Source organism: Strongylocentrotus purpuratus, unplaced genomic scaffold (genome assembly GCF_000002235.5).
Source record: "Strongylocentrotus purpuratus isolate Spur 01 unplaced genomic scaffold, Spur_5.0 spur5_scaffold_13, whole genome shotgun sequence".
NCBI lineage: Eukaryota > Metazoa > Echinodermata > Echinoidea > Camarodonta > Strongylocentrotidae > Strongylocentrotus > Strongylocentrotus purpuratus.
In genome coordinates, this window is record NW_022145598.1 from 11,570,152 (window position 1) to 11,594,712 (window position 24,561).

General features: G+C 39.7%; 1 protein-coding gene and 3 non-coding genes across 5 annotated transcripts in view; 2 read left to right on the forward strand and 2 right to left on the reverse strand.

Annotated features, from left to right (window-relative positions):
• The window catches only part of LOC583308 (choline transporter-like protein 1), a 33,141-nt gene that overhangs the window by 5,919 nt on the left and 2,661 nt on the right, over positions 1 to 24,561 (forward strand). The window contains exons 5-18 of one of the 2 annotated variants that reach the window (XM_030982910.1): positions 159 to 386; positions 1,139 to 1,217; positions 1,825 to 1,888; positions 2,311 to 2,469; positions 2,975 to 3,045; positions 3,511 to 3,630; positions 4,963 to 5,088; positions 10,019 to 10,179; positions 10,699 to 10,785; positions 11,309 to 11,424; positions 12,111 to 12,277; positions 13,075 to 13,167; positions 14,004 to 14,096; positions 14,543 to 14,844. In XM_030982910.1, coding sequence (XP_030838770.1) covers positions 159 to 386; positions 1,139 to 1,217; positions 1,825 to 1,888; positions 2,311 to 2,469; positions 2,975 to 3,045; positions 3,511 to 3,630; positions 4,963 to 5,088; positions 10,019 to 10,179; positions 10,699 to 10,785; positions 11,309 to 11,424; positions 12,111 to 12,277; positions 13,075 to 13,167; positions 14,004 to 14,096; positions 14,543 to 14,620 — 1,642 coding nt within the window. In that variant the 3' untranslated portion in view covers positions 14,621 to 14,844. Of the gene's footprint in view, positions 1 to 158; positions 387 to 1,138; positions 1,218 to 1,824; positions 1,889 to 2,310; positions 2,470 to 2,974; positions 3,046 to 3,510; positions 3,631 to 4,962; positions 5,089 to 10,018; positions 10,180 to 10,698; positions 10,786 to 11,308; positions 11,425 to 12,110; positions 12,278 to 13,074; positions 13,168 to 14,003; positions 14,097 to 14,542; positions 14,845 to 24,561 lie in introns of those variants that run through there. The other variant, XM_030982911.1, reaches the window with a different exon arrangement.
• Positions 8,238 to 8,309, forward strand: TRNAP-UGG. The gene has a single exon. It is a non-coding gene; the product is annotated as a tRNA-Pro (tRNA).
• Positions 8,729 to 8,800, reverse strand: TRNAP-CGG. The gene has a single exon. It is a non-coding gene; the product is annotated as a tRNA-Pro (tRNA).
• Positions 8,890 to 8,961, reverse strand: TRNAP-UGG. The gene has a single exon. It is a non-coding gene; the product is annotated as a tRNA-Pro (tRNA).

The window sequence follows — 24,561 nt, forward strand, 5'->3', positions numbered from 1 at the left end:
CACCCGCAAGGGTAAGAAACAAGATGCCTCATTGATATTGGTCAAGCCTGCCTCCCACCCCCCCCCCCCAACCCCTCTCTCGTCATCTCAGCATTCTGTGAAATTATCCATCACTAGGTTTCTATACAACCATGTCTTGTTCTCTTTAAACAACACAGCTACGTATTTTTCTTCGACGATGTCGCCATGTCGAAACTCAAACCCACTTCCAAGCGTCTCTGCGTGTCCCGGTGCAACAACGAAACGGTGTTTACCCGCGGGGGTCTGCGAGACCTGGCCGTCAACAATATCACCAGGCTATGCACGTACGATGTCGACGTCGATGATTACGTACACGCAACGCAGGGAGGGATGGGCGAGTGTCCACAAACACCCATCGCTGCAAGGTGAGAAAATAATACAATCATACTGATGCAATGTTGGTCCAATCATGACGGTGATAAATATTGGTAAAACAAACTACGGTCAAATCTGCTTTAGTGACCACCTGTATAGAAAAAACACCTGGCTACAAAGACCACATTTTTTTTTTTTCCCTTGGAAATGGTTGCTCATTATATGAAACATGTACCAAAGGAACCTGTTCATAAAGACCACCTGCCTATAAAGACCAATTTTCTTGTCTCCCTTGGGTGATCTAGAGGTTTAACTGTACTACATAATGATACAGGATAATCGAATATAACAACTTATATAGCTCAGTCTGTATAACTATAAGGACAGACTGAGCTAGGGGAGAGTCGAAAGGGACGCAGGGACCCCTCCCCCTTGAGACAGAACAAAAATTATGTTGCTCCTATATACCACCCCTCCAGCTCAACGCCCGCTAACGGCGTTGGAGAGGGCTGACACGACTTTTTCGTTTTGTCGAATGGAACAAAAGAAAACGAAACGAAACGAAATTGAACGAAACGAAACGAACCAAAACAAAATGGAAATCAAAGACAAAAACTAACAAAACAAAACGAAACAAATACAGAACGTTGAATTGAGTAGGTTTATTTTGCGTGATTTTGAGGCTCGTACATTTCACAATGTTTACAACAATAACGTTTAACAGCAATAACACTTGTATTTCCAATACTCACCCCCCCCCCCCCCCCCCCCCCCCCCCCCCCCCCCCCCTGTTCCCCTGCAGGAAGCCCATCCTATTTCGATGTGTTCGAGCTGACGTCATCGGCGTTGCATCATCATTGCTGCAGAATGACATCTTTCAGGTAAACGATTTTCAAGAGCAAGATTTAATTATTTGGTTATTATTGTATTTATTTATTGCAACCAAAAATTAAAGTTGGATTTCAAATAGAAAAACAAATATAAACATATCGATAACAATGGTAAACAAAATAGTCTACACAGAGTCAAAGAAACTATCGATTCTGATACATAAATATATCTGTAAAGCGCTCAGAGATGGTCAATCCAGATTGTTATCATAATTATTATTATAAATTATGAATAACAATGTTCTAAAATTAAATAATGACACAAAATATTTTGCAGACACAGACTCGTATTTAGCACACTACCACAAGTCATAAAGCCTGGCTTGAGCATAGCTTATATAGGCCAAAATAATAAGCAGCTAAAGTATAGAGCATATAATATGCTTTATACCGTAAGCATATTCTTACAATGCAGACACTCAACATTACGCAGAACGACTGGCAAGGGTTTTGGCCTGCAATCTGGATTTCACTTGCATCCAGTTAGATTTATTGACAGATGCCCCCCCCCCCCGCCCCCCTTAATAAAAAAAAGTATGCACAGGTAATAATTATGATATTCATTTTTGTTTGTTTGTTTGTTTTTATCTTAATGCAGAGTGCCCTAGCGGACATCGAAAAGTCTTGGAGAGAGATTGTGTACCTCTGCCTCATCGCATTTGGTGAGACAAATGTAGATTTGTCATAATCCTTTTTCTCTGTGATTGCTATCCTTCTTTCGAAATGACGTAGTGTCGTAGTCGAATGGTTTAATCCCTCGACACCCCCCCCCCTTAACCTAGATTGGCATTTACCTCTTTGATTACTCCCCCCTGCACTGAATTTAATGTTATAAATTTATTACGGTTATTAAACTTTTAGTTCTGAAACCCTCTCTCTCTCTATCTCTCTCTCTCTCTCTCTCTCTCTCTATCTCTCTCTCTCTCTCTTCTCTTTCTCTTACTACATCCCACCCCCCCTCTCTCTCTCCCTCTCTGTCTGTCCCTCTGTCGCTCTCTCTCTATATCTCTCCCGCGTCCCCCCTCCTCCTCCCCCCTCTCTCTCTCTCTCTCCTTCCCTTTCTATATCTCAACTCTCTCTCCAGGTCTTTCCATCACCGTGGTCATCGCCCTTCGCTTCCTGGCCGCCTACATCATATGGTCGATGGTGTTCGGGTTCATCCTCGGGAGCATGGGAGGATCGGGCTTCCTCTGGTACATGTGGTACATAGCTAGAGCAGCACTTCGAGAAACGCCAGCAGAATGTAAATCGAAAATCCAGTTTTTGTTTTGTGTTGTTGTTGTTGTTGCTGTTGCTTAGTTAACTTTAAATAACCAAGACTTGTAACCAACTGAAATGAATAAAATAATTCTTACAGTAATTTGAATTTGCGGAAATACTATGTAGAAATGTGTTATTTTACAAGTAAGATATACGAGCTCACAGGTATATTCATTCTTCTAAATAACGATAATTATGTAGACACATGTATTTGATCTTATTGTATTCTATCGGATGCATTTTTGTTATCGTACAGCAATCAACTGTAAAAGAATACAGCTTATAATTACCTGACAAAAAGAAACAACAGTAAACACACACACAAATTACATGCACAAAAAGGTGCTAATTTACTATATATTTTCATTATATGGGCCTACTTGAAGATTTTTTTCATGTAAAATATAATTGGATGAAACCGGAATACCTATATTACATACCATATTCTGTATTTTTCATTCTTTTCCCAAACTTGGTGTCTGAAATAGTGCAACTTGCACAGGACAAAAGCAACTTGAAGACCACGTTGATATATGCAAGCGTTGCAACCACGGTTACAGTAAGTATAATAACAATGATTTATGATTTTGTCTTTATTGATACCGATTGTTAAATCTGTCTCCCTGTTTATATTTGACTCAGACTCATCCACTTCCGCACGCTCTCCCCCTCTCCCACCCCCCCCCCCCCCCCCACTCCGAAATACCGAAATATTACATATATTCTAATTAACTGAAATTTGATTGACATTCTGTTTGCCATAATTTATAAAATGCCAGCTTTTATTTTCTGCTACAGTCAATTTTTTTCATCAGGGTAATCGGTGGGGGGGGGGGGGGGGGGGGGGGTGAGGAGGCTCGGAATAAATTACATGCATGTGCACTTTTAAAAAAAAAAGCATTCTGGCTATTACACCTACTGTTTCTCTGTTTCGCCTGTTATATAAACAATGACAAAATTTAAACCTCTTTGAAATGACGCTTTGATTCCTCCTCTACATTATTGACTTCTTTTCGTTTGCCAGGCCATCTTATTATTGATTCTCCTCGTCATGTTTAAACGGATTGCTCTGGTGGTGACTCTGTTCAAGGAAGCTGGAAAGGCGATTGGTGCTATGCCATTTTTACTCACACAACCTCTCTGGGTAAGAAGTTGTAATGTATTATTTCATTTAAAGATATTGGTTGCAAATGATCGTGTTAAAGGTAATACAAAGTTTTGATATGGGGTCATGAATTTGGTTCAAATGAACATATTGGAAGCATATACGATCCTACAATATTCTGTGATCGTTGTCGCGGTCGAAATCGACTCTAAAGTTATGAAATTGTAAATGATAAACACTTTATGCTGAATAGCTCCCTCTCAAGGTCAAGATATTAATTAAGCTATAAAACAATGTGTATCGACTAAAATTGACTGATTAGCTATTCTCGTTCGGAAATTATATACCACAACTACATACTCTGAGATTTTCATGGTCGCATCTACCATTGTACGGCCGTAGGAGCTATTTGAAATTTATCAAAATTTACCGGGAGCACCGGTAAACCTTTATATTCAATTTTTCTCGAAAGCAGAAGTGTTTTAGGGGCTAAAATTTATGGTGTTTTTAATACATCCACAGAGGCATCCAAATATATTAAAATTGTAAAGAATCACTATCCACCCATTTTTCAAAATTTCCCAAAACTTTGTAATACCTTTAAGATTGTGATAAAAGGGTGTCACCAAGGACGAACGAGGCGTATCGTGCGCTGGGCTTAGTGGTGCAGTGGCCTCGCAACTGATAGATTCCGGGTTCGAAACCAAGTCGATGCGCATGAGCTGGATGGGGAATAATTGAGCCTCTACTCCCTTGAAAAGCTTTTTCGATCGTTAGAAAATTTCTACGGACACGCCTCTTACTCCCACCAGCCCTATTGTACAAATGGTCTAGTAGGCCGGGCCTGATCGTGAGCCCTTTGTTGTAATTTTTCATCTTTCTCTGCATGGTATGCATAAATGAATACAGTGGCGGCTCCAGGATTCCCTTGAGGAGTTTACAGGTACAATGTCCCATTACAGGCCAAAAACAATAAAAAGGCTAAATTCCAACGGCATTTGGAAGATATTACTAATTTAGAACTTCCCTCAAAACAAAAGGGCTTGCAAATGTCTTTGAGTGGGAAAATAATGAGCAATAGCTGTCGAATCGACTTTAGAGATTGCAATCATTTTAGTAATAGTCTGATTTTCAGACCCTTGTACCGAATGGTCGTACGTTTTGTGCTGCGCAAAAATTCAATCAGTTTAAATTTGGCCATTACAAGAAGTGGGTTATTAATGTATACAAATGACCATAATATACCCTTACAGCTCATTAATGTATGTTATTACCAAAGAAGATGTCTGGAAAATGGCGATACGTTCTCACATTTTGATGTCAAGGAATTTAGCGGACATTAATATCCAATCTTACCTTTCTTGAACACAGACAAGTCTATTTCTCTTATCCTTCTGTGCTGCCTGGGTATACATCTATCTCTACATCGCTACTGCTGGTCACCCCAAAGCTACACCAGACGGTCTTGTGGAGTATGTTAAAGATTCATTCTCAAAGGTAAACAGGAGATATTTCTTTAATTTTCCTCTCTTTTTTCAGTTGTTTTCTTTATATCATATATGTAGGCCTACCGCCTGGGCGTTATGCATGCATGATAACACACGTTTATCTTTTGATTTTGTCTTTTGTAGTTTTCGTTTGACAAGTAAACAGAACAATAACAAACACACAATAACACATTTCTGACCAACCGGCTCTAATTGGATCCAGGGTTTCTTAGGGGGGAGGGCCGAATTTGAAATCAATTTGAAATTTAGTGTTTAATTCATGCCGGCCGATATTTTGTCCATTGGGAGTGGGGGGGGGGGGGGGGGGGGGTGTAGTGAGCACTATTTTTATCTTCTTTTTTGCCCCCGGTAATTTGAAAATCGCGCCGGTGTGGTAGGCGATTTGTTCCGGGTTCCGCGGAACAAATCGGCGCGCCGATTTGTTCCTCGGAACGAATCTACTGGATCGACTCGTTCGCAGATACGTTCGAAAGCCGCCGTTCTTATCCGACATTGGCCGAACGTTTATGCTTATATAATCGCGTATATTTTTATTACTTGTGTCGAATAAACATGGTAAAAATAAATTTTAGCTTTATCTTGATACTTTTGTATTTATTGTTGCAATGAAAACCAATATTATTTTTTTGAAATATTACTTAATAGTAAGGTTTATAACCTCGTACGGAATTACCCGCGCGCGGTACGAAAAATAAATAAATAACCTACTGACTAAACCCTAACTAGATCTAGGCCAAGCTAGATTCTAGGCCTAAGTCACTGCGTGGCGTACTGATTGGGGGGGGGGGGGGGAAGTTGACCCAAATAACATTCAAAACGTGGTTTATTTCTTATTCGATACCAGTGATTTACAAATGAAGAGCTTGATTCCAAAAGAAGCTAAATCCATATTTTGTTAAAATTGAGTTAGACCTAGATCTAGATCTAGACCTAGAGTCTATCTGTCTTAAAATAATGATTTCCTACTTGGGGACAAAATGCACTAGACCCTAGTCTAGTCTAGACCTAGTAGAAACACATTCGAAAATTTCAGCAGGAATTATGAACAAATTTAGATAGAGTCTACAATAGATCTATCATGTTTCATTCCAAAAGGAGCTAAATCCAAATTGGTTTCATTCCAAAAGGAGCTAGAAGTCTAAATCCACTTTGGGTAATTCTGAGTAGACTTTAGACCTCTAGGATCTAGATCTAGATCTAAATCACCTTTTTATTTAGGCCTAGATCTATCCACTTTCCCTTAAGCCATGCACCTTCATGTTGTTATTGGTCTAAATCTATATGTTAAAGGTGTCGCCCTGGACCAATAATATACATCTAGACCTAGGTCTAGATCTAGATCTATGATAAGAAAAATAATTAGAGTCTAGGTCTAGGGTCTAAAGTTGTTTCTGATTTTTACTAAATTTTAGATTTTGTGGATTTAGCTCCTTTTGGAATGAAACATGGATGGATGAAACAAATTATGCCAGAGACGGCATTCCCAGTGGGGGGGGGGGGGGGGGGGGGGGGTGGCAATTTGTCTTTGCCCTCTACTTTTTTAGGTACCCCCAAAGTGTCCTTTTCCTCTCTTTTCATCTCTGATAACAGATGAGTAGATCTAGTCTAGAGAGTCTACCTCTTTTCAGGTGCAAGAATTTCACCTCTGATATTTTTGCCCTTTTTTTATACTGACTCGTGCCCCTTTTCCTTTTTAATAAGTGCAATTTTTCTTTTCTCTTTGTCTTAAATGCCACTTTAACCTCTGATAAGTGCCTCTTTTATTGTGACCCCTTTGCCTTTGACAAGTGCCCCTTTTTCTTTTTTATATGAGCCCCTCCCCTTTTCAAAATGCCCCTTTTAATATCTGATAACTGCCCCTATTAAAATTCTGATAGGTGCCCTTTTCATTCAAAATATTCCCTTTACTTGAGGAATTTTCTTTCTCTACTTTTCTTCTTTTTTTTTTTTATTGGTCCTTCTTAATTATCAGCTCGACCACTCATTTCTTTTTTGTTGACCCCGGCCCCCCCCCCCCCATCCCACCCCGCATCTCTTTCATTTAAACTACATGTACATCATGCATGCAGCCCACATGCATAATTAGATTCTGTGATGAAGCCCGGTAATAGGTGGTTGACGTAACACGATATCATATAAAGCAGCATTCAAACCAAATTTGAAGGCCTGATTAGAAAACACCCCGACATCTGCTTTTACAGGCAAACTAAGCCTATGGCAACAACTGCCCTTTTTGCTAGACCACCCAGTCCCCGTCGCTTCGCGACGGAGCTGTCTATAGTTACTGTTTGTGGTCAATCATTGGCCGCAATTATCAACATATTTGAACAACGGGAATCTGCATTTCTATACAAAGTTCTCAAATTGGCAATCGTTGGTGTAGCTAATTTGGAGAAGTTTGATTGGTTGCAAAGGCCGACCAGAATAGTTCATTTTGCTTTAGGGGTGTACCATGGCGTGTATTCAATAATACGTGAGCACGCACGCTCTCCGATGAGATTTGGAACGGATCGGCGGCTAAATATCCCGCCGATTGGTTCCACGGAATGAATCGCCTGGCCGGAACCGATCGCCTGTGACTAGCGGAACGAATCTACGAATCCGGAACAAATCGGCGGGTACATATCCAGGCGATCGGTTCCGGAGGAACCGATCGCCTGCACGGAACAAATCGCCTATGACACCGGCGGATATTTCGCTCAACCCCCCCCCCCCTAGAGCCCCCCAAAAAGGTAAATTTCTGGTCACAATTTTCTTTTTAAAACTACTTTTGTGGGGCCTGTCTTTTTTCTTTCTTTTTGGCCAGGGGGGGGGGGGGGGGGCGGGGCGAGCCCCCCCCCCCTGGATCCGCGCCTGATTAAAACAATAAGCCGGTTTATACGTTGTCTGTAAAAAAAAAAAAAAGATCCAGAGGCTGTGCAAATGAGAGCCCTACCCCATATAGAGTCATAATATCTTTAATAATATTGACTTTTTCTTCTTTTACAAGCCACTTTGTTGAATCAGGTGTTTCAGTTACCTTATGTTTGCATCTATATCAATTAGTTTTTAAGTTGCAACATTTTCTATATTGCATCAGTCATCTTTTCGTACATCCACTAGGGAATTCTATTAAGTTTCCCCTCGGAATTCAAGCAAGGCTTGTTGGTCTAGTGGCATGATTCTCGCTTTGGGTGCGAGAGGCCCCGGGTTCGATTCCCGGACAAGCCCCGTGTATTTTTTTCTTAATTAATGTCGGAAATGAGAAAATATTTTTGTCTATTCTGTGTCAATCACTACTGCTGTCAATAACCAATAAACCAGTTTTATTACTATTTGAAACATGTGATTTATGTATTACAAAGATATATGCCAATAGTTTTCATGTTCATGAAAGGTTAAAGATACATTTTCATGTCAATTGAAATACATTTATATAAATAAAATTATTTATAGTGGAGTCCCTGGTACCGAAATGATATGAAAATTTTATACCCACCCCCCGAACATAACAAACTTAAAATAGTGCAAAGTGCATAATAACATTTTGCTTTTATAGAAGTCTGGATCCTATATTAACCATCAAAATCTACTGAGCAAACGAACGAACTTGTTGTTCTAGTTCTGGTTGGTTTGCACAAGCAAAAGAAGGGCTTGTCCGGGAGTCGAACCCGGGACCTCTCGCACCCGAAGCGAGAATCATACCACTAGACCAACAAGCCATGATTTTTGTTTACTCAAACACCAAACAAATCATTCTTCTATGAGGGACAATACAGAAGTATAGCGGGCTTTCAAAAAAAATATCTTAGGGCTTGTCCGGGAATCGAACCCGGGGCCTCTCGCACCCAAAGCGAGAATCATGCCACTAGACCAACAAGCCTTTGATGCAAAACAAATATGAATTAAAATTTATATTAAAGCTTACATGTTTATCCTGTTTTATGAATGCACTTTGTGTTTGCATAACGCATTGCACATACTGTACATATATCATTATCGACAGTGGGGGGAGGGAAGTGGGGGGGGGGGGGGGGGGCCGCAAGGGACATCCCTTTCCACAAGTGCCGCCCGTGCAACATTTTAAACAAATTCAATGAAATTGATCCTACAGGAGTTCAAGTAAACATTTGTTTTCCAAAGTAGAAAAATTAAACATTATGGAAATGTCGTACACGGCGTGTTTTTGATTTGGCCCGTATTTTTCCCCTTCTTTTTGGGGCCAGGGGGGCAGGGGGGGGGGGGGGGGACAAGGCCTAATCGGACCCACTGGATCCCCGCCTGGTCATACGTGCACCATAAGCATATCGTTATCCCTTTACAGACTCTTATTTCTTGAAAATAGAAAGATGGTGTCAATCGTGAACCGTGTCTGTTCCTTGAAAATATTTTGAAGTCTCTCCGTAAACTCTGAATTTAACTAATAATTTAATGAATGAATTCAACAAATAATTTGTTGACATAAAATTAAAAGCCTCTACTCATGACAACATTAAAGATCGGTAGGTCTGTCCCTTTCTTGAAGTTCTTTATTTATTGCCTCTCCCTGCTCCCCCAACCTTTTCTGGGAAGTCACGGTTTCAAAAAGACTAAATCGACTTTAAGTTGGACTTCACTACTATGGCTGACTGTACATGCCACTGTTTGCTCTCATCATTATGATCTTTAGATAATGTTTTTTCCTTCAATGATGGATTATCAAAAATGTAAATTTTGTACATTCGTGACCATATGTGTACGCCCCTCGAGAAACCAATGCCAGTGAATGGTGAGAGCAAACAGTGGCATGAACGGCCTGCCATATTTAAATCCAACTTAAAGTCGATCTTATTCTATGTGAAACACTCCCCTGGTATGTTGTATTGACTATTAATATGTTGTCATTCTATTAATTCCCTTTTTTATTGCATCATCTTTTGTTTTAAAATTTCCACTTACAGTACATGGGCTGGTACTACATCTTCGGCCTACTGTGGGTGACCCAATTCATACTGGCCTGTCAGGAATGCACCATAGCTGGCGCTATTGCAGAATGGTTTTTCGCCCGAGACAAGAGCCTGCTCAGTACGCCCATTTTGAAATCGATATACAGGATTATCAGGTAAAAAGTGAAATATGAAATAAAATCATTTTTTTAAATTTCAAATTACAAGGAAAGACGTGGCTGGAGCCCATCCTTTTGTTGCGAGGGGAAAAAGTATTCCTAGCACTTGTGGAGATGGAAATAAAAGAAAACTTTTTCTTACGTAATGCCCCCCCCCCTTGCCCCGACGTCATTATGATTTCTAGTTAAATTCTAGAAACCCCCTTCCTCCTGCAGATTCTCTTGGGTTAGGGGGGGGGGGTAGGATGGAGATAAATTAACGGTCTAAATTATTCGTGAACATACCGTGGGTGTCATGAACCTACATCTATAATCATAATTGACTTACAAGTGCTGCTTGAAAATGTACTATAACTACAAAAATTGCCAACAAAATTATCACATTGAAAATAGCCTTAGGGCATAAACCTTATAGGGAGATATTAACTTGAACAACAGCTTTTAAGATTAACAATGTGAGTGAATATTGTGTATATTTTTACTATCAAAATATTAATTCGTCTCTTTGTCATTCAGATACCATCTTGGCTCCCTTGCCTTCGGGTCTCTCCTCATCGCCATCATCATGTTCATCCGTATTGTCCTCGGTTACATCCAATCAAAGTAAGTACGGAATATGAATCCATGAATCATTCTCCTTTTAATTTGGAACATTTGATTTTACTTTTGACAGGGAGGACCGACCCGGATCTCTAAGAAATGTGGGTTTTGGTTTGGGTTTGGGTTCAGGCTTGGGTTTTGGTTTTGGTTTTGGTTTTGGTTTTGGTTTTTGGTTTCGGTTTTGGTGTTGGTTTTGGCCGAATTGCAGGCATTCGTAAAGATTAACGTTTTATATACAGGAGTGTATATCACACACACAATTTTATTGTACCACATTGTATTTATCACCGGATAGATATACCAAATATTTCAAGATTTCAAACTTATTTAACGATTTCCAGCTGAAAATGAATGTAAACATGTGTTAATGAGGGTTGTTATGGAGCTTATCTAAACTTGAAATCGTGCAGAGAGGCGAAGTGTGAAGTTCTCACGAATTCGTTCAACTACACCTCAATGCTATCAGATGATCTTTATAATATTTAGTTGAATTCTTACGTTTTTTTCCCTAATTCATTTTTCTCAGACTCAAAGGAGCTAAGTCAGCACCGGCTCAGTACTGTCTGAAATGCATGCAGTGCATCCTCTGGTTGTTCGAGAAAGTTCTAAGATACATCAACAGGAACGCATACATCGAAATTGGTATGTCTAATTCCAAAGATGGATGTTGAATCTAAATCTCGTTAGGAAGTTGCCTCTATATAATTGAACCATTTCGTAGTAGTGATTATGCAATGCTTATGTGAATTTCTTTATCAGAAGAGCCAATAACCTAATCATTTCGAAGATTTCAATACTGAATTGTAGATCAATTATGCGTCTTGTAAGAAAATTCTGAAATGCCCATTGTACTCTTATTCATTGGCGGCGGAATAAGGGCCGGCGATCGCATCCTCTTTATTTTATACCAATAAAGAGAATGCAATGATTAAAAAAATATTTTAAAAAAAAAGTTTTTAATCATGCTTATATTTTGTGAAACAGAATATCGATGAACCATGTGAGTGAAGAATTCTAGTAAAAAACAACTATATTAGGCTTCAATAGGCAACTCAATTGTCTGAGCGTTGTCGTAAAAGGACAAAATTAGACGATGAACTTACAGTTGTGTATTCTAGACGTACATGTATATAATTATCAACAAATTTGGTCCGACAACATTCGCTCCGTGATTCACAATTATCTAGCGACTCTCCCGTCTCTGTCAGAAATAAATGTGAATTTCGTTGTACTATTTTGGGGCCAGAGTACTACTGGCTGCATGCATATATTATATTGTACAAAGCTTTGTTGGCAACAATTCTTTCTCTCTCTGTTGAACAATCCAGCTATCTATGGATACAATTTCTGCAAGGCGGCACAGAAGGCCTTTTCTGTGCTTGTTTCAAACGCTCTTCGCGTGGCCGCTATCAACTCCGTGGGCGATTTCCTTCTCCTTCTTGGCAAATTCGCCGTCACGGCTTGCGTCGTCGTCATAGGGCTCCAGCTTCTACAAGTAAGTATTTTTTAGGAAATTTTAATAACATTTATTTGGAGGGGGAGGGGGTGCGTGAATGGTGTTGTAGGGGTGTGTTATAAGCTCTTTGGAAGCGCAAAGAGACGTTATATAATTTAATATGAGCTATACAAGTACCGAGTATCATTGTTATTATTATTATTATAACCCTTCCCATTCAACACCATCAATTGTTTTCTGTTTGCAAATTTTGTATTTATTTTTTATTTTTTAATGCAACCAGTGAAACCAGTTTTGGCAAATCGAAAAAATTGAAGAAACTCTTTTTCCTGCATGTTTGAAAAAGTTGTCGCTTATTGGTCTACCGACCCCTCATTGAAAATTTTCTAACAACACCTTTGATTTCATAGCGATATTGGTTTTTAATAATGACAATAACGACAATTCAAAGCGAAGGGATATGTTTAGGTTTTTTCGTTTTATCCCTCTTCTTCCAAAGAGTACATTTCAATATCTGACACCTGTAAATGTTGCCTAAAATTATGTTCTACTGTCAGTAGCTAGCCAGACCTCTTGATCAGGTGTTCATCTGTGAACAGCGCCATTGGGTCATCATCATAATTACTTCGAGCTATAAATTCAAAATAAGATTGACAGGATTCATTTCGCTTGTCTATTTTTTTTCTTGCGATATTGTTATTTTTTTATTTCGTTCAAATCAATTCTTAAATAAACCCAATGGGTTTGTTATTGTAAAGCCAAAATCCACCAAAATATTTGAACTTCATATGCTTTGAAACCACGTGTCTTTATTTGCTTTGTAACCATGGTAACAGGATAGAGAGGATCTCAACTGTTACGCCATCCCCATCGCATTGGCCGGCGTCTGCGCGTTCTTTATCAGTCACGTCTTTCTACTAGTTTATGAGGTAAGAAATATTCAACGCATCAACGGTCATCACAAAAAAAACTTGTTACCCTATCTAAGGGCAATGTAAAAAATAAACAGGGTTCCGTCTTACAAAGAGTTACGACTGATCCAAATCAATCGTAAGTCTGCCAATCAATCGCAAGTTTGCAGTCTCCTATCTCGTATATGGACATAATTGACATTGAAAACAATCGTAAATAACTTGACATTGATAACAATCGTAAATAGCTTGCAATTGATATCAACTCTTTATAGGACGGGGCCCAGATCTGGTAAACTTTAGGACCCATAATCTTTCGGATATATTCATTCCTTACAACTTCTACCACTGAAACGCCCCGATATGTTCCCCTTAATTCCACGACGTAGCAAACTCCACAACTGAGAATCGATGTTCAATATTAAAGAACAAAAAGTGGGAAAAGGGTTATAAATTAACTTCCCCTATATGCTTGTTTAAATACATTTAAAAAAAACTCATATTTACGTTCGGATTTTCACTAGAAATGCTCTTTTCTAGAGCGGCCGATATTTAGAACCGATATAGGATAGGCACAAATTACTATACGTGTGTTTCCATCATGTTTCTCTTTTTGCTTTGAAATTCAGCCTTGCGTTTCAAATGTCACTCTAAATACTCACTTCATGAGCAACTCCGGTAAAAATTTCGATTCGGCATTGCAGAACGGCATCATGTTTTTAAGGCACCAAAATACTCTTGAATGTCTTTTTAAATATTCGAATGGTGTTATTAAACATAAATAGCATGTTCATTGTCAGCTTGTTTGTTCGTTGTTTTTAATCAAAACGTTTGTTGATCATCCTTCCCTCTAGATGGCGATTGATACGCTCTTCCTGTGTTTCTGTGAAGATAGTGAACGCAATGATGGCGTCCAGAAACCTTACTTCATGAGCAAGCAACTTATGGTAACTATCACAGCTTTGCTAATATGCTGATTAAGTGGTCATGTCTATACACGAGTCCAATTTTGCTAGAGATATACTCAAATCTGTCGTTATATAGTGGCCACCTCTCTAAAGGCCACCTGTCTTTATCGTGTCTATTCCCCTTTGGTAATTGTTTCAATTGCGCATGGAAATCACTTAAAGACGACAGCGCATCATGATTGAACTGAAATCCGAATCTTAAATTTCTTGAAATATATATATTAGCTTTACAATGTTCCTTGTGTAAGTGCATAAGGATAAAGTTATCAGCTGCCTGCTATAAGGGCGTAATAGTTATGAATTTAATACTACTGTCAATGGTACTGATGACCAGTAAAGATAAGCCAATCTTGATTTCTTACCGACAAAACACTTATAAAATTATATTGAACTGAATCCATTTTTTTTTTTTAATTCTCTTGCAGACTTTTGTGGAAAACGCCAAGAAAGCACAGGCCATCAGTAAAGACGCCAAAGATGCGGCCAAAGAAGCGCGGGTATGAAGAATACCCAATTAATATCCCAAATGCCAAAACACAGAACTTTATAATACCAATCTCATTTACATTTTGAGCTGTCATAATTAAATCATATCTTTTTGGTAGTTTCAACATTCTGAGATATTTATCGAGTTTATAAAAGTATTTGAATAAACTGTACCACTGAAACTGATTAAAGAAGTACCTGAAAAATATCATGTTGTTTGTTGCAAACTTTTGTTTTTATTGTTACATTGTTATATTAGAAAGAAAACATAAATGCAATGTTTTAGTAATGTACAAAATAGATGACAGAACAATATTCGAAATGTACCAATAAAAGATCATTTTAGATACTGTGAAAATACAAGTGAACTATTTAGGGAAATCGATACTGATTGCATACAAATGTTTTTTCTGTGTACTTTTGTTTCCCTTAACTATACATATGTTATGTTTCTCTTGAATACAGACACATTATGCAATACATGCATATAACATCAAAATGTTCATTTCCGTCCATTAAAAAAAGTAATTATTGCTATACATGCAGATAATAATTTCAGTTGTATTTAAAGAAATATCTAAATATCATTGTCTTTAAGGACTTCGACAAAGATGACTCTTGATGTGTAGCCATTATCAAACGATCGTGTAACATATACCCAAAATATATACACATTTTATTAATAGCAATATTTCCACCTGACGAATTAATTTCCTTGTCGGAATCTTTATCGAAATAGCAACAACAGAAGGAGACATGCAATGAAAAGAAATTCGTAAATTTCCATCACCAAAACAAATTTAACACTTCATGAAATATGTATTCATAATGTAAATTGGTACATAATACGTTGGTGATAAATACTCGAATATTGATATTTGTAACAGTATTACTGATTCAAGTATTTTGGGCATGGTTTCACGAAACCGTCATAAGTATAATTTCCACACCATCTGATCGAAACGACCGTTTTACAATTATCACGTAATCAAATGTCGGTGAACTTGTACTTAATGAAGGTTTCCATGCTTTCGTAAAACGGTGCCCTGGTTGGGTTCCGTCTTATAAATAGGGGCAATTGGTTAAAAACAGATAGCAACTCGATATTAATCAAAACTCTCTAATACTAAGATACGAGTTTGAAAACTGGCAATCAATAAGCCAGTTCATAGTTGCAAACTGAGCATGAGCTGATAGAGACAAAATAGACAAAATACTTGATACGTGCTCACGAAATTTATGTTATCATTATTCATGTATGCACAAGCAGTGCACTCCATAATACGCAGGTGGAATTAGTCGTAAGTCTTTGAACAGGGGAAACAAAGGCTGTTTATGTAGCACTTCTATAGGAGTGATTATGTCAAAATGTACAAAGTGGGACCTATTTATGTATTGAAGTTGTGTGGATATTCGAGGTCGTTTGGTACATGTGCTAACCGTTAACTAGTCTATTTAGATTAATCGCATTTCTATAATTAATACAGGACCCTGGTGATTATTTACACTGGGATGATTTACATAACAAAAGTCGAAATTGTAGACATTATTTATTACGGCATATATTCGACAGAGCAGGTTGAGTTTTGGTTTTATATTTTGTGTGCTTTCTCCTTCGTATTTCCGTTTGGAAGAATGAGAAGAAAAAATGACCCTGAAAAGAATGGTGTAGAAAATTTAACATTATATTACCCCTTCATTTGATCCGTATTAGGTACCGTCTAAATCATTGTGCTATTCTACAGAATGCATTGTTGTCTGTGAAAAACGTATTATTTTATGCAGTGCTCATTTTGTAATTCTTCTGTATTGTGGAATATTCGAAAGATTTTGAGAGCGTGATATTATTAAAACGTTCCATGGTAAAAAAAAATGTAAATGCTTTCTTTATGTCGTGAATCATGGAGTACGTACCTTTGACCAATACCACTTTTATACAATCAATGGTAGTAATTTAACACGGTGTTCTGTATGATACCACACCATGCAGTATTTTCTGCCCTGCCGTCGTGCTCATCAGGAAAAAAAACATCAATTTTAGAACTGTCTTGCTGGTGATTAACTTAAAGAGTAAAAAAGATTGATCAAATCGATCTGAGAAGGTATACAATTTATCATGAATAAACCATATTTTTTTATCATGAAACGAGGTGATAACAAATTATTTTAATTTAATCGCCAACAGGGTAAATTAGACTTTACAAACCCACACACCTGTCTAAAGATTCATAACAAAAGTACTGATGGCTCAGTCAGTAGAGCGTCCGCCTCAAAACCGGGAGGTCGTGGGCTCGAACCCCGGCCGCGTCATACCAAAAGACGTTAAAATACGAGAGTTGCTGCTACCTTGTTTGGCGTTCAACAATAGGGAATAGAGCAACGTCGATCTGGCGCTGCTCAGTGACTGCCGGGCTCACGATTGATTGGGCAAAAAGAATTTCCATTTTCGGTTTAAATTAATAAAATCTGGAGTGGACTTTAAAAGATTATTATTATTATTATTATTAAATTAAATACATGGCACGGACTTAACAAACACATTCACACCATATCATCCACCCTCACGCACCCCTTTCCCACAGTCACAGCCCACATACGTCAAAGTATTAACTCTTATCCTGCAACAGGGCTAATCCCCATTGTGCCAAGCCACAAATCCCCAGTGCCAAGTTTATAACGAGATAATCGGATTAACGCGATGGTAGGTAGTACCATCGCGTTAACGTTTAACCGTCCGGTATCCGACCGCCCATGGCGGATTCCGTTTTCAATTGGACGGTTTCGTTTTCCCGTTTTTTTTTTTTTTTTTTTTTTTTTTTAATAATTTTTTTTTTTTTTTTAATTTTTTTTAATTTATTTTTTTAAATATTTTTTTTAAAGTTTCGATTTATGCCCCTCCACCTGGCACTATGCCTGGCAATGTCTCCCAGCTCAGTAATCGGTGTGATGACTTACCACTTGGAAACTAGAACAACACTCCAATTTGTCTGTCATCTTGGTTTGAAAGTAATCTTTGTAATAGATCTCAATATATATTCATCCAAGTTTAACACATGGTGTACCACAAGGTACTATCCTAGGTCCTCTACTGTTTTTAATTTACTTTAATGATCTTACACATTATTCTAAAACGACATTGTTACTATTATTTGTGACTAGTTCACAAGCCCAAATCGGCGCCTTCAGTTAAATCACCTTCCTGCTTTTTCACACGGCCAAAAAAAAAAAAAAAAAAAAAAAAAAACTTTTTTTTTTTTTTTTTTTTTTAAATAAATCGTTTAACCGAAAACCGTCCGGTTTTGACAGGCGGTTAAACGGAATTGGAGATATCCGTGATGTTACAGCACTAGTACTACCAATAGCGCGTACAAAGCACTAGGCACAGTCCAATGAGCATGACAATAACTGCTATTACGAATGCGTGCAAACACGCAAGAAGCAGAGGAGCAGTAGCTTGCTCGCGTGTACAAAACACTATAACATTAGCGTGCATGCAGCCTTATGACAGGCTATGAGTTAACAAATCGTAAAGATTACATGAACGCTTCGGAGAGGTCATATTCTGGATCGTCAACATCAGGTACATTTGCTTCAGCAGGGTTATCCAGGGTAGCATACACAGGATCAGAAGGTGTGGTCTTTGGACCTTGTGAATCCTGGGCTCGGTGAGTAACAGGGACCGTCTGATTTGATGCGCCAGAACCCTCTAGATCGAGCCTTCCGTATCCGTCATCTGGGATTTCTGGTAAGGATGCACCCGCCTTTGGACGTTTGCTAAGAGGGCGCTGCAGATGTTGATACGCTTCACTGCCTTCTTCAGATTCCTTTATACCGACATCTTGGGTAGCTATTTCATTATACACGTTGCGAGCATCGTCATGATCAGCCTCTTCTTTCGCCTTCTTATCGACTTTTGATGCTGTCGGGGATGTGGCTGTTTGCTTCCTTGGGTCAGGTCCTCGTTGTAGTATGTCGTAGGGCCTCTCTAGTTCTGAAGTCATAGCGACGGGGTCTTCATAAGTGTGTGACATATTGGAGTCTCTTTTATCAGGTGTTTGTTGCTGCCTGGTCATCTCGGAGTTGTCGAGTGGGCGATGTAACTGTTCCCCTGGGCCTGCGTCCAGAGAGCCAATTGTTTTGTTATCGCTAAATGGACTTTATTTGTGTCCAATTGCCTAAAACCCCCGAGCTTCCGGGGGCTCTGCCCCCTGGACCCCACCAAGGGCCCTAAGGCGGGTCCCTGAATGCTCATCTGACCGTAATTAAATGCCTAAAACCTCAGAGCTTACGGGGGCTCTGCCCCCGGACCTCACCAAGGACCCTAAGGCGGTCCCCTGTATATGCTCATCTGACCGTTATTAAATACCCAAATCCCCCGAGCTTTCGGGGACTCTGCCCCCTGGACCCCACCAAGGGCCCTAAGGCGTGGCCCTGGATGCTCATCTGACGGAAAATAAATGCCTAAAACCCCAGAGCTTACGGGGGCTCTGCCTCCTCACCCCACCAAGGGCCCTAAGGCGGTCCCCTGTTCGCTCATCTGACCGTTATTAAATACCTAAAACCCCTGAGCTTCAGGGGGCTCTGCCCCCTGGACCCCACCAAGGGCCCTAAGGTGGGGCCCTGAATGCTCATCTAACCGTAATTAAATGCATAAAACCCCAGAGCTTACGGGGGATCCGCCCCTGGACCCCACCAAGGGCCATAAAGCGTTCCCCTGTATGCTTATATGACTGTTATTAAATACCTAAAAACCCCGAGCTTCCGGGGGCTCTGCTCCCTGGACGCCAGTTAGTAGCCTTCTAGTGTGACGAATAAGGTATCTAAATATGATTTTCTGACCATAATTTTAATGCCTAAAACCCCTGAGCTTCTGGGGGCTCAGCCCCTGACCCCCTGCCGGGGCTCAGACCCTGGAGCCCACTCCAATTTACGCTCTACCTGATCGTTAATAAACTTTGAAAAATGTTCCGCGGAGCCTGCATTTAACGTGTAAGAGTGGTGGTGATGCATATTTTTTTCTGCCCCCCCCCTTCCAAACGTTTTTGCACGTTACGACACTGCCCCTGGAAGGTGAGCCCCCTGGAATGTTTGCCACCCCAATCCCAAACTGCTTCCGGCGCGCCTGCACCAACACTTACTGATTTACAATCATTTGCATAATATATGAAAAGGAGTGCCGATAAAACACACCCATGAGGAGAACCAGTATTCAGAATAATTTTTACATTCTATTTCGCAGTGCAAATGCGTAACAGCCAAAAAGTGGTATTTCTGGCCCTCTATTACCATTCTCACACAGCCAACACAAAATAAATTCAAACAAAAGTTGCTGCCCGATGAAGAACTCATATGGCCCAACATTTCAGGCCACAAGACATTTGATTAAACGACTTTGTGTTTCCAGGAGAGATGCGTAACACTGTAGGTAAAATAGCTGCACCCTGATTGTGGCTATACCGAATAAGTTCCTCTTTACCTATGATATTTCAAGACCCCGTTCAAGCGCAGGTTCAACTTTGCTAAGGCAGACTGGCCTGCTTTCACCGAACACCTTGATCATGCCCTAACACATCTCCCTGCAGATCCAAAGAACTATGAATCCTTCATAGATATAGTCAAGAAGGTGTCACGTACACATATCCCAAGAGGCTGCCGCACGACATACATTCCAGGCATCGATGAGGAATCAAGTCAGCTTCTGGCAAACTACACCACAGCCTACGACACAGATGCCTTCTCAGAGGATACCATCAACCTTGGAGAAGAGCTTATATCAAGGATATCTCAACGACATAGGCAGATGTGGCAGCACATGATTGAAACAACAGACTTAAGACACAGCAGCAGGAAAGCGTGGGCCACCATACGCAAGCTCGGAATTGACAGCACCAGAGCTCAACAGCATGATAATGTTACGGCTGACGAAGTAGCAAATCAGCTGTTGAAAAATGGAAAGGCCCCCAAGACGACTAATTCACACAGGCACAAACTACCTGGAGTTGACCAGAACATGTCTCTTTTCACAAGACCTATTTCTGAAGAAGAACTACAGAAAGGTATCTCCACGCTACACGTCAACAAGGCGGCAGGCATCGATGACATCAGATCGGAGCAGATCAAACACATGGGCTCTGTAGCACAGAAATGGCTGCTAGACATGTTTAACAACTGCATCGAGAACACATGTGTCCCAAAACAGTGGCTCCGAACCAAAGTCGTCGCTATCCTCAAGCCAGGAAAGGACTCGAACGAAGCCAAGAACTTTCGACCGATCTCGCTCCTGTGCCAAACATACAAGCTGCTTGAACGCCTTATTCTCAACAGAATTGGGCCTCACGTTGACAGCCAACTGAACTGTGAGCAGGCAGGTTTCCGACCAGGAAAATCCACCACGGGACAACTTCTCAACCTGACCCAACACATCGAAGACGGTTTTCAGAACAACCTCATCACAGGTGCAGTATTTGTGGATTTATCTGCGGCTTATGACACTGTCAATCACCGAAGGCTACAGACAAAACTTCATGACATCACAAATGACCTCAAACTCACCAGATTCATTCAGAAGATGATGCAGAACAGACGCTTCTATGTCGAACTGGATGGGCAGAAGAGCAGATGGCGGAAACAGAAAAACGGTCTCCCCCAGGGTGGCGTCCTGGCGCCAACACTCTACAACATATACACTGCTGACATCCCTTCAACAGAGAACACTCGAAACTTCATCTATGCAGATGACACCTGCATCACAGCCCAGCATAGTACCTTCGAAGCTGTTGAACTCCATCTCAACACAGCGCTCGCAAGCCTTTCGGAGTACTACAGAGCAAACTACCTACGGGCAAACCCATCCAAGACTCAGGTGTGTGTTTTCCACTTGAAGAACAGGGAGGCAAAGAGAGAACTGAAGCTAAAGTGGAACAATGTGCAACTTAACCACTGCGAGCATCCAGTGTATTTAGGTGTAAAACTTGACCGCACTTTATCCTTCAAGAAACATATCGAGAAGACAATAGGCAAAGTAGAATCTCGAAATGCCATCATCGGGAAGCTAGTATCTTCACACTATGGCGCTGACCCCAAAACTGTACAAAGTGCAGCTGTTGCTCTATGCATGTCATCCGCAGAATATGCTTGCCCAGTTTGGAGCAGATCAGCCCATGTGAAGAAGCTTGACACCACACTCAATAACACATATCGAAAGATAACAGGATGTCTGAAACCAACAAAAGTTGAGGAGATATATCACCTCGCTGGCATTGGATCTCCTAACCAAAGGCGCACTAACACCTGCCTAAAGGAACGGATGAAGCAGGCGACAGATGACAGACACATGCTACACGGATACTTACAACCCCACAAACGACTTATATCCCGACACAGCTTCCTCGATTCTGTCCCACCACCTGAACAGAATCCTCCACCATCAGTCAAGCCCGTACTCATCAAAGGTCTTAACCTGAAGTGGCCGGAGTGGCAATGCCTAAATCGAATGCGGACGAGAATGGGACGGTGTAAGGTCAATATGGCAAGATGGGGCTATGCCCATGAAGGAGATACTCTCTGCGACTGCGGAGAGACTCAGACGATGGACCACCTCTTGCAGTGCGGCGGAACGGGTTGCACAGATGAAGACCTGTCCCTTGTTAATGAAACGGCCATTGCAGCAATCGAGCGATGGAAGAACTTAATTTAATTTAATTTACTTCTAAGTTAAGGAACTTTACATTACTATCTTGATCTAAGGAGACACGAACGAACGAACCTATGATAAGTTCCTCTTTTATTTTGACACATGGCCCTTATCCTTTCTAGTTAATGCCGATTTCCTTCTGATAATTCCAATATTTCTTATGTAATAAGTTCCCCTTGTCGTTGTCATCACTCATCAGTGCCTTTTTTCATCTCTGATGAGTGCCCCTTATTAAGTGCGAGGAGTGCCCCATTTTCACCTCTGGTATTTCCCTTTTTACTTTGACAAGTGCTCTTTTCCTTTTCTTATAAGAGTCCGTTTATCTTTGAATATGTACCCCCTTTTCCTTTCCCCATAAAATGTGCTCCTAATTTAAAGCGATTAAGAGCAACTTTTTCTTTAATATCGCCCAAAGCTGGCTCACTACACTCGCTTGTATTTAAATTTGATATAATTATGTTTCTTAATAAAGATCTTTTCATCTTTTATGATTAGATTGTGATTAAAACCCCCAACAGGGTTGTTTTCCCCTCTTTATACATGTATTAAGCAGTATCTTGGAACATGTAAAATAAAGATATAGTGTTTGGAATTATATTATGCAATAAGGAGCAGAGTTGAAGCCCCTCTTAAGTGTGGGGAGCTTCAAATGTGCCAAAAATTTGATGGCAAAATTTCACTTAAATTCTATCATAATGTGAAAGAGGATGCAATTTAAAACACACTTCTGCAAAGAATTTGATTTAAAAATACATAATTTGGGTTTCTGTTGTATTATATACAGGAAACCTCAATTTGGTATTCTTTCATCAATATTCGACTCCAAACGCAATTGTTTTGAAAATCCTTGCAGAAATGTGTTTTAAATGAAACCCTTTTTTCACATATTGATACAATTTAAATTAAATTTTGCCATCAAATTTGTGGGGCTCACAACGCTAATAGAGGGGCTTTAACCCTAATAAGGCCCGAGGGGCCATTGTGGCCCCCTCCCCTCCACGATTTTTCTGATTGTTCGGGAACGCATATGGATGGCGCCCCGCCGCTCGCAAACTTTTTTCTTTCGAGTCTTGCGCATCCTTAAATTTTTTTCGGTTGAAAATCAGACCTACAGTTACAAGGTCACGTGACCTTTTTTCTTTGCATGTCAGCCCGAAAATCGCTCATTTTCATGATTCGTGTACAAAACATATGGAAATGTCATTTTTCATAAAAATAGATCAAACTTTCGTTATTGGGCCTTGGTTAAAGGCTTAAAGTTAAGGTGGTTCTTTTGGGAGTCAAAATAGTTGAATTGTAGTTAGAAATGAAATAGAACAACAAAAACAATAAAATACAAAAGTTAAAAAAACAATGAAATACATAAGAAATTATCAAAAGAAGAGATAACATAAGGAATAAGCTGACTATTCCAAAACAAATTGTCGTATTATTATTCCAAATGGTCTAAATAAATATGTAGTGAAAAAGAATGCTTAAATATGAATAATAATATGTTTGATGGGTAAAAATGTTATTTTTATGACCTTATTTGCATAAATTACCATAAATATGCAAATGAGTGAATTTTTCAAAAAATTGAAATTATCATAGTATTCTACACACTTCACTTGACATGCGTAAACATTTTTGCGGAGATCGGCCGTTTCACGACCGAGATCTTAAGGGCGGGGAGGGGGAGGGGCATAATGCCCCCCTCCCCCCCCCCCCGGCCGTATAATAGCCCGGTCTTTTTAGGGTTAAGACACTCGAGATCATTACGTGATGTTTGCCAATATAAGAGCCATATTATATGATCTGGATATCTTGGCACAATGAGCATGACAAATTCTATATACATATGCGGAAGTCATCCCGGAAACCATTCACATCAATAATAAAATGATTTCGTATGATATCTCGTTGATGAACTATAAAGGTGAAACATTAATAGGTATTAGTACGCAGCAAGTTCACGCATTCTTTTTCATTTAATAACAAAAGAAATGTACGCACCAGCGACAATAATATTATTGCTCCTCCTCGGGGAATTTTCTAAAACTAACCTAATTCCGAACTTCAACCCGACAACAAAATCATGCACAAACCCGAGTCTCACCTACAGAACTCTTAGATACGTATTTAAGAGTTCTGTGTTCTAATCCCAAACTCTAGCCTTAAACCACATCGTATTCCAATAGGTGACTAATGAAGTGATCCTTAATTATTCACGGGTTGTACTATGCGAAAATAACAAATAGCATATAGTTTGCTATTTTTTTTTCT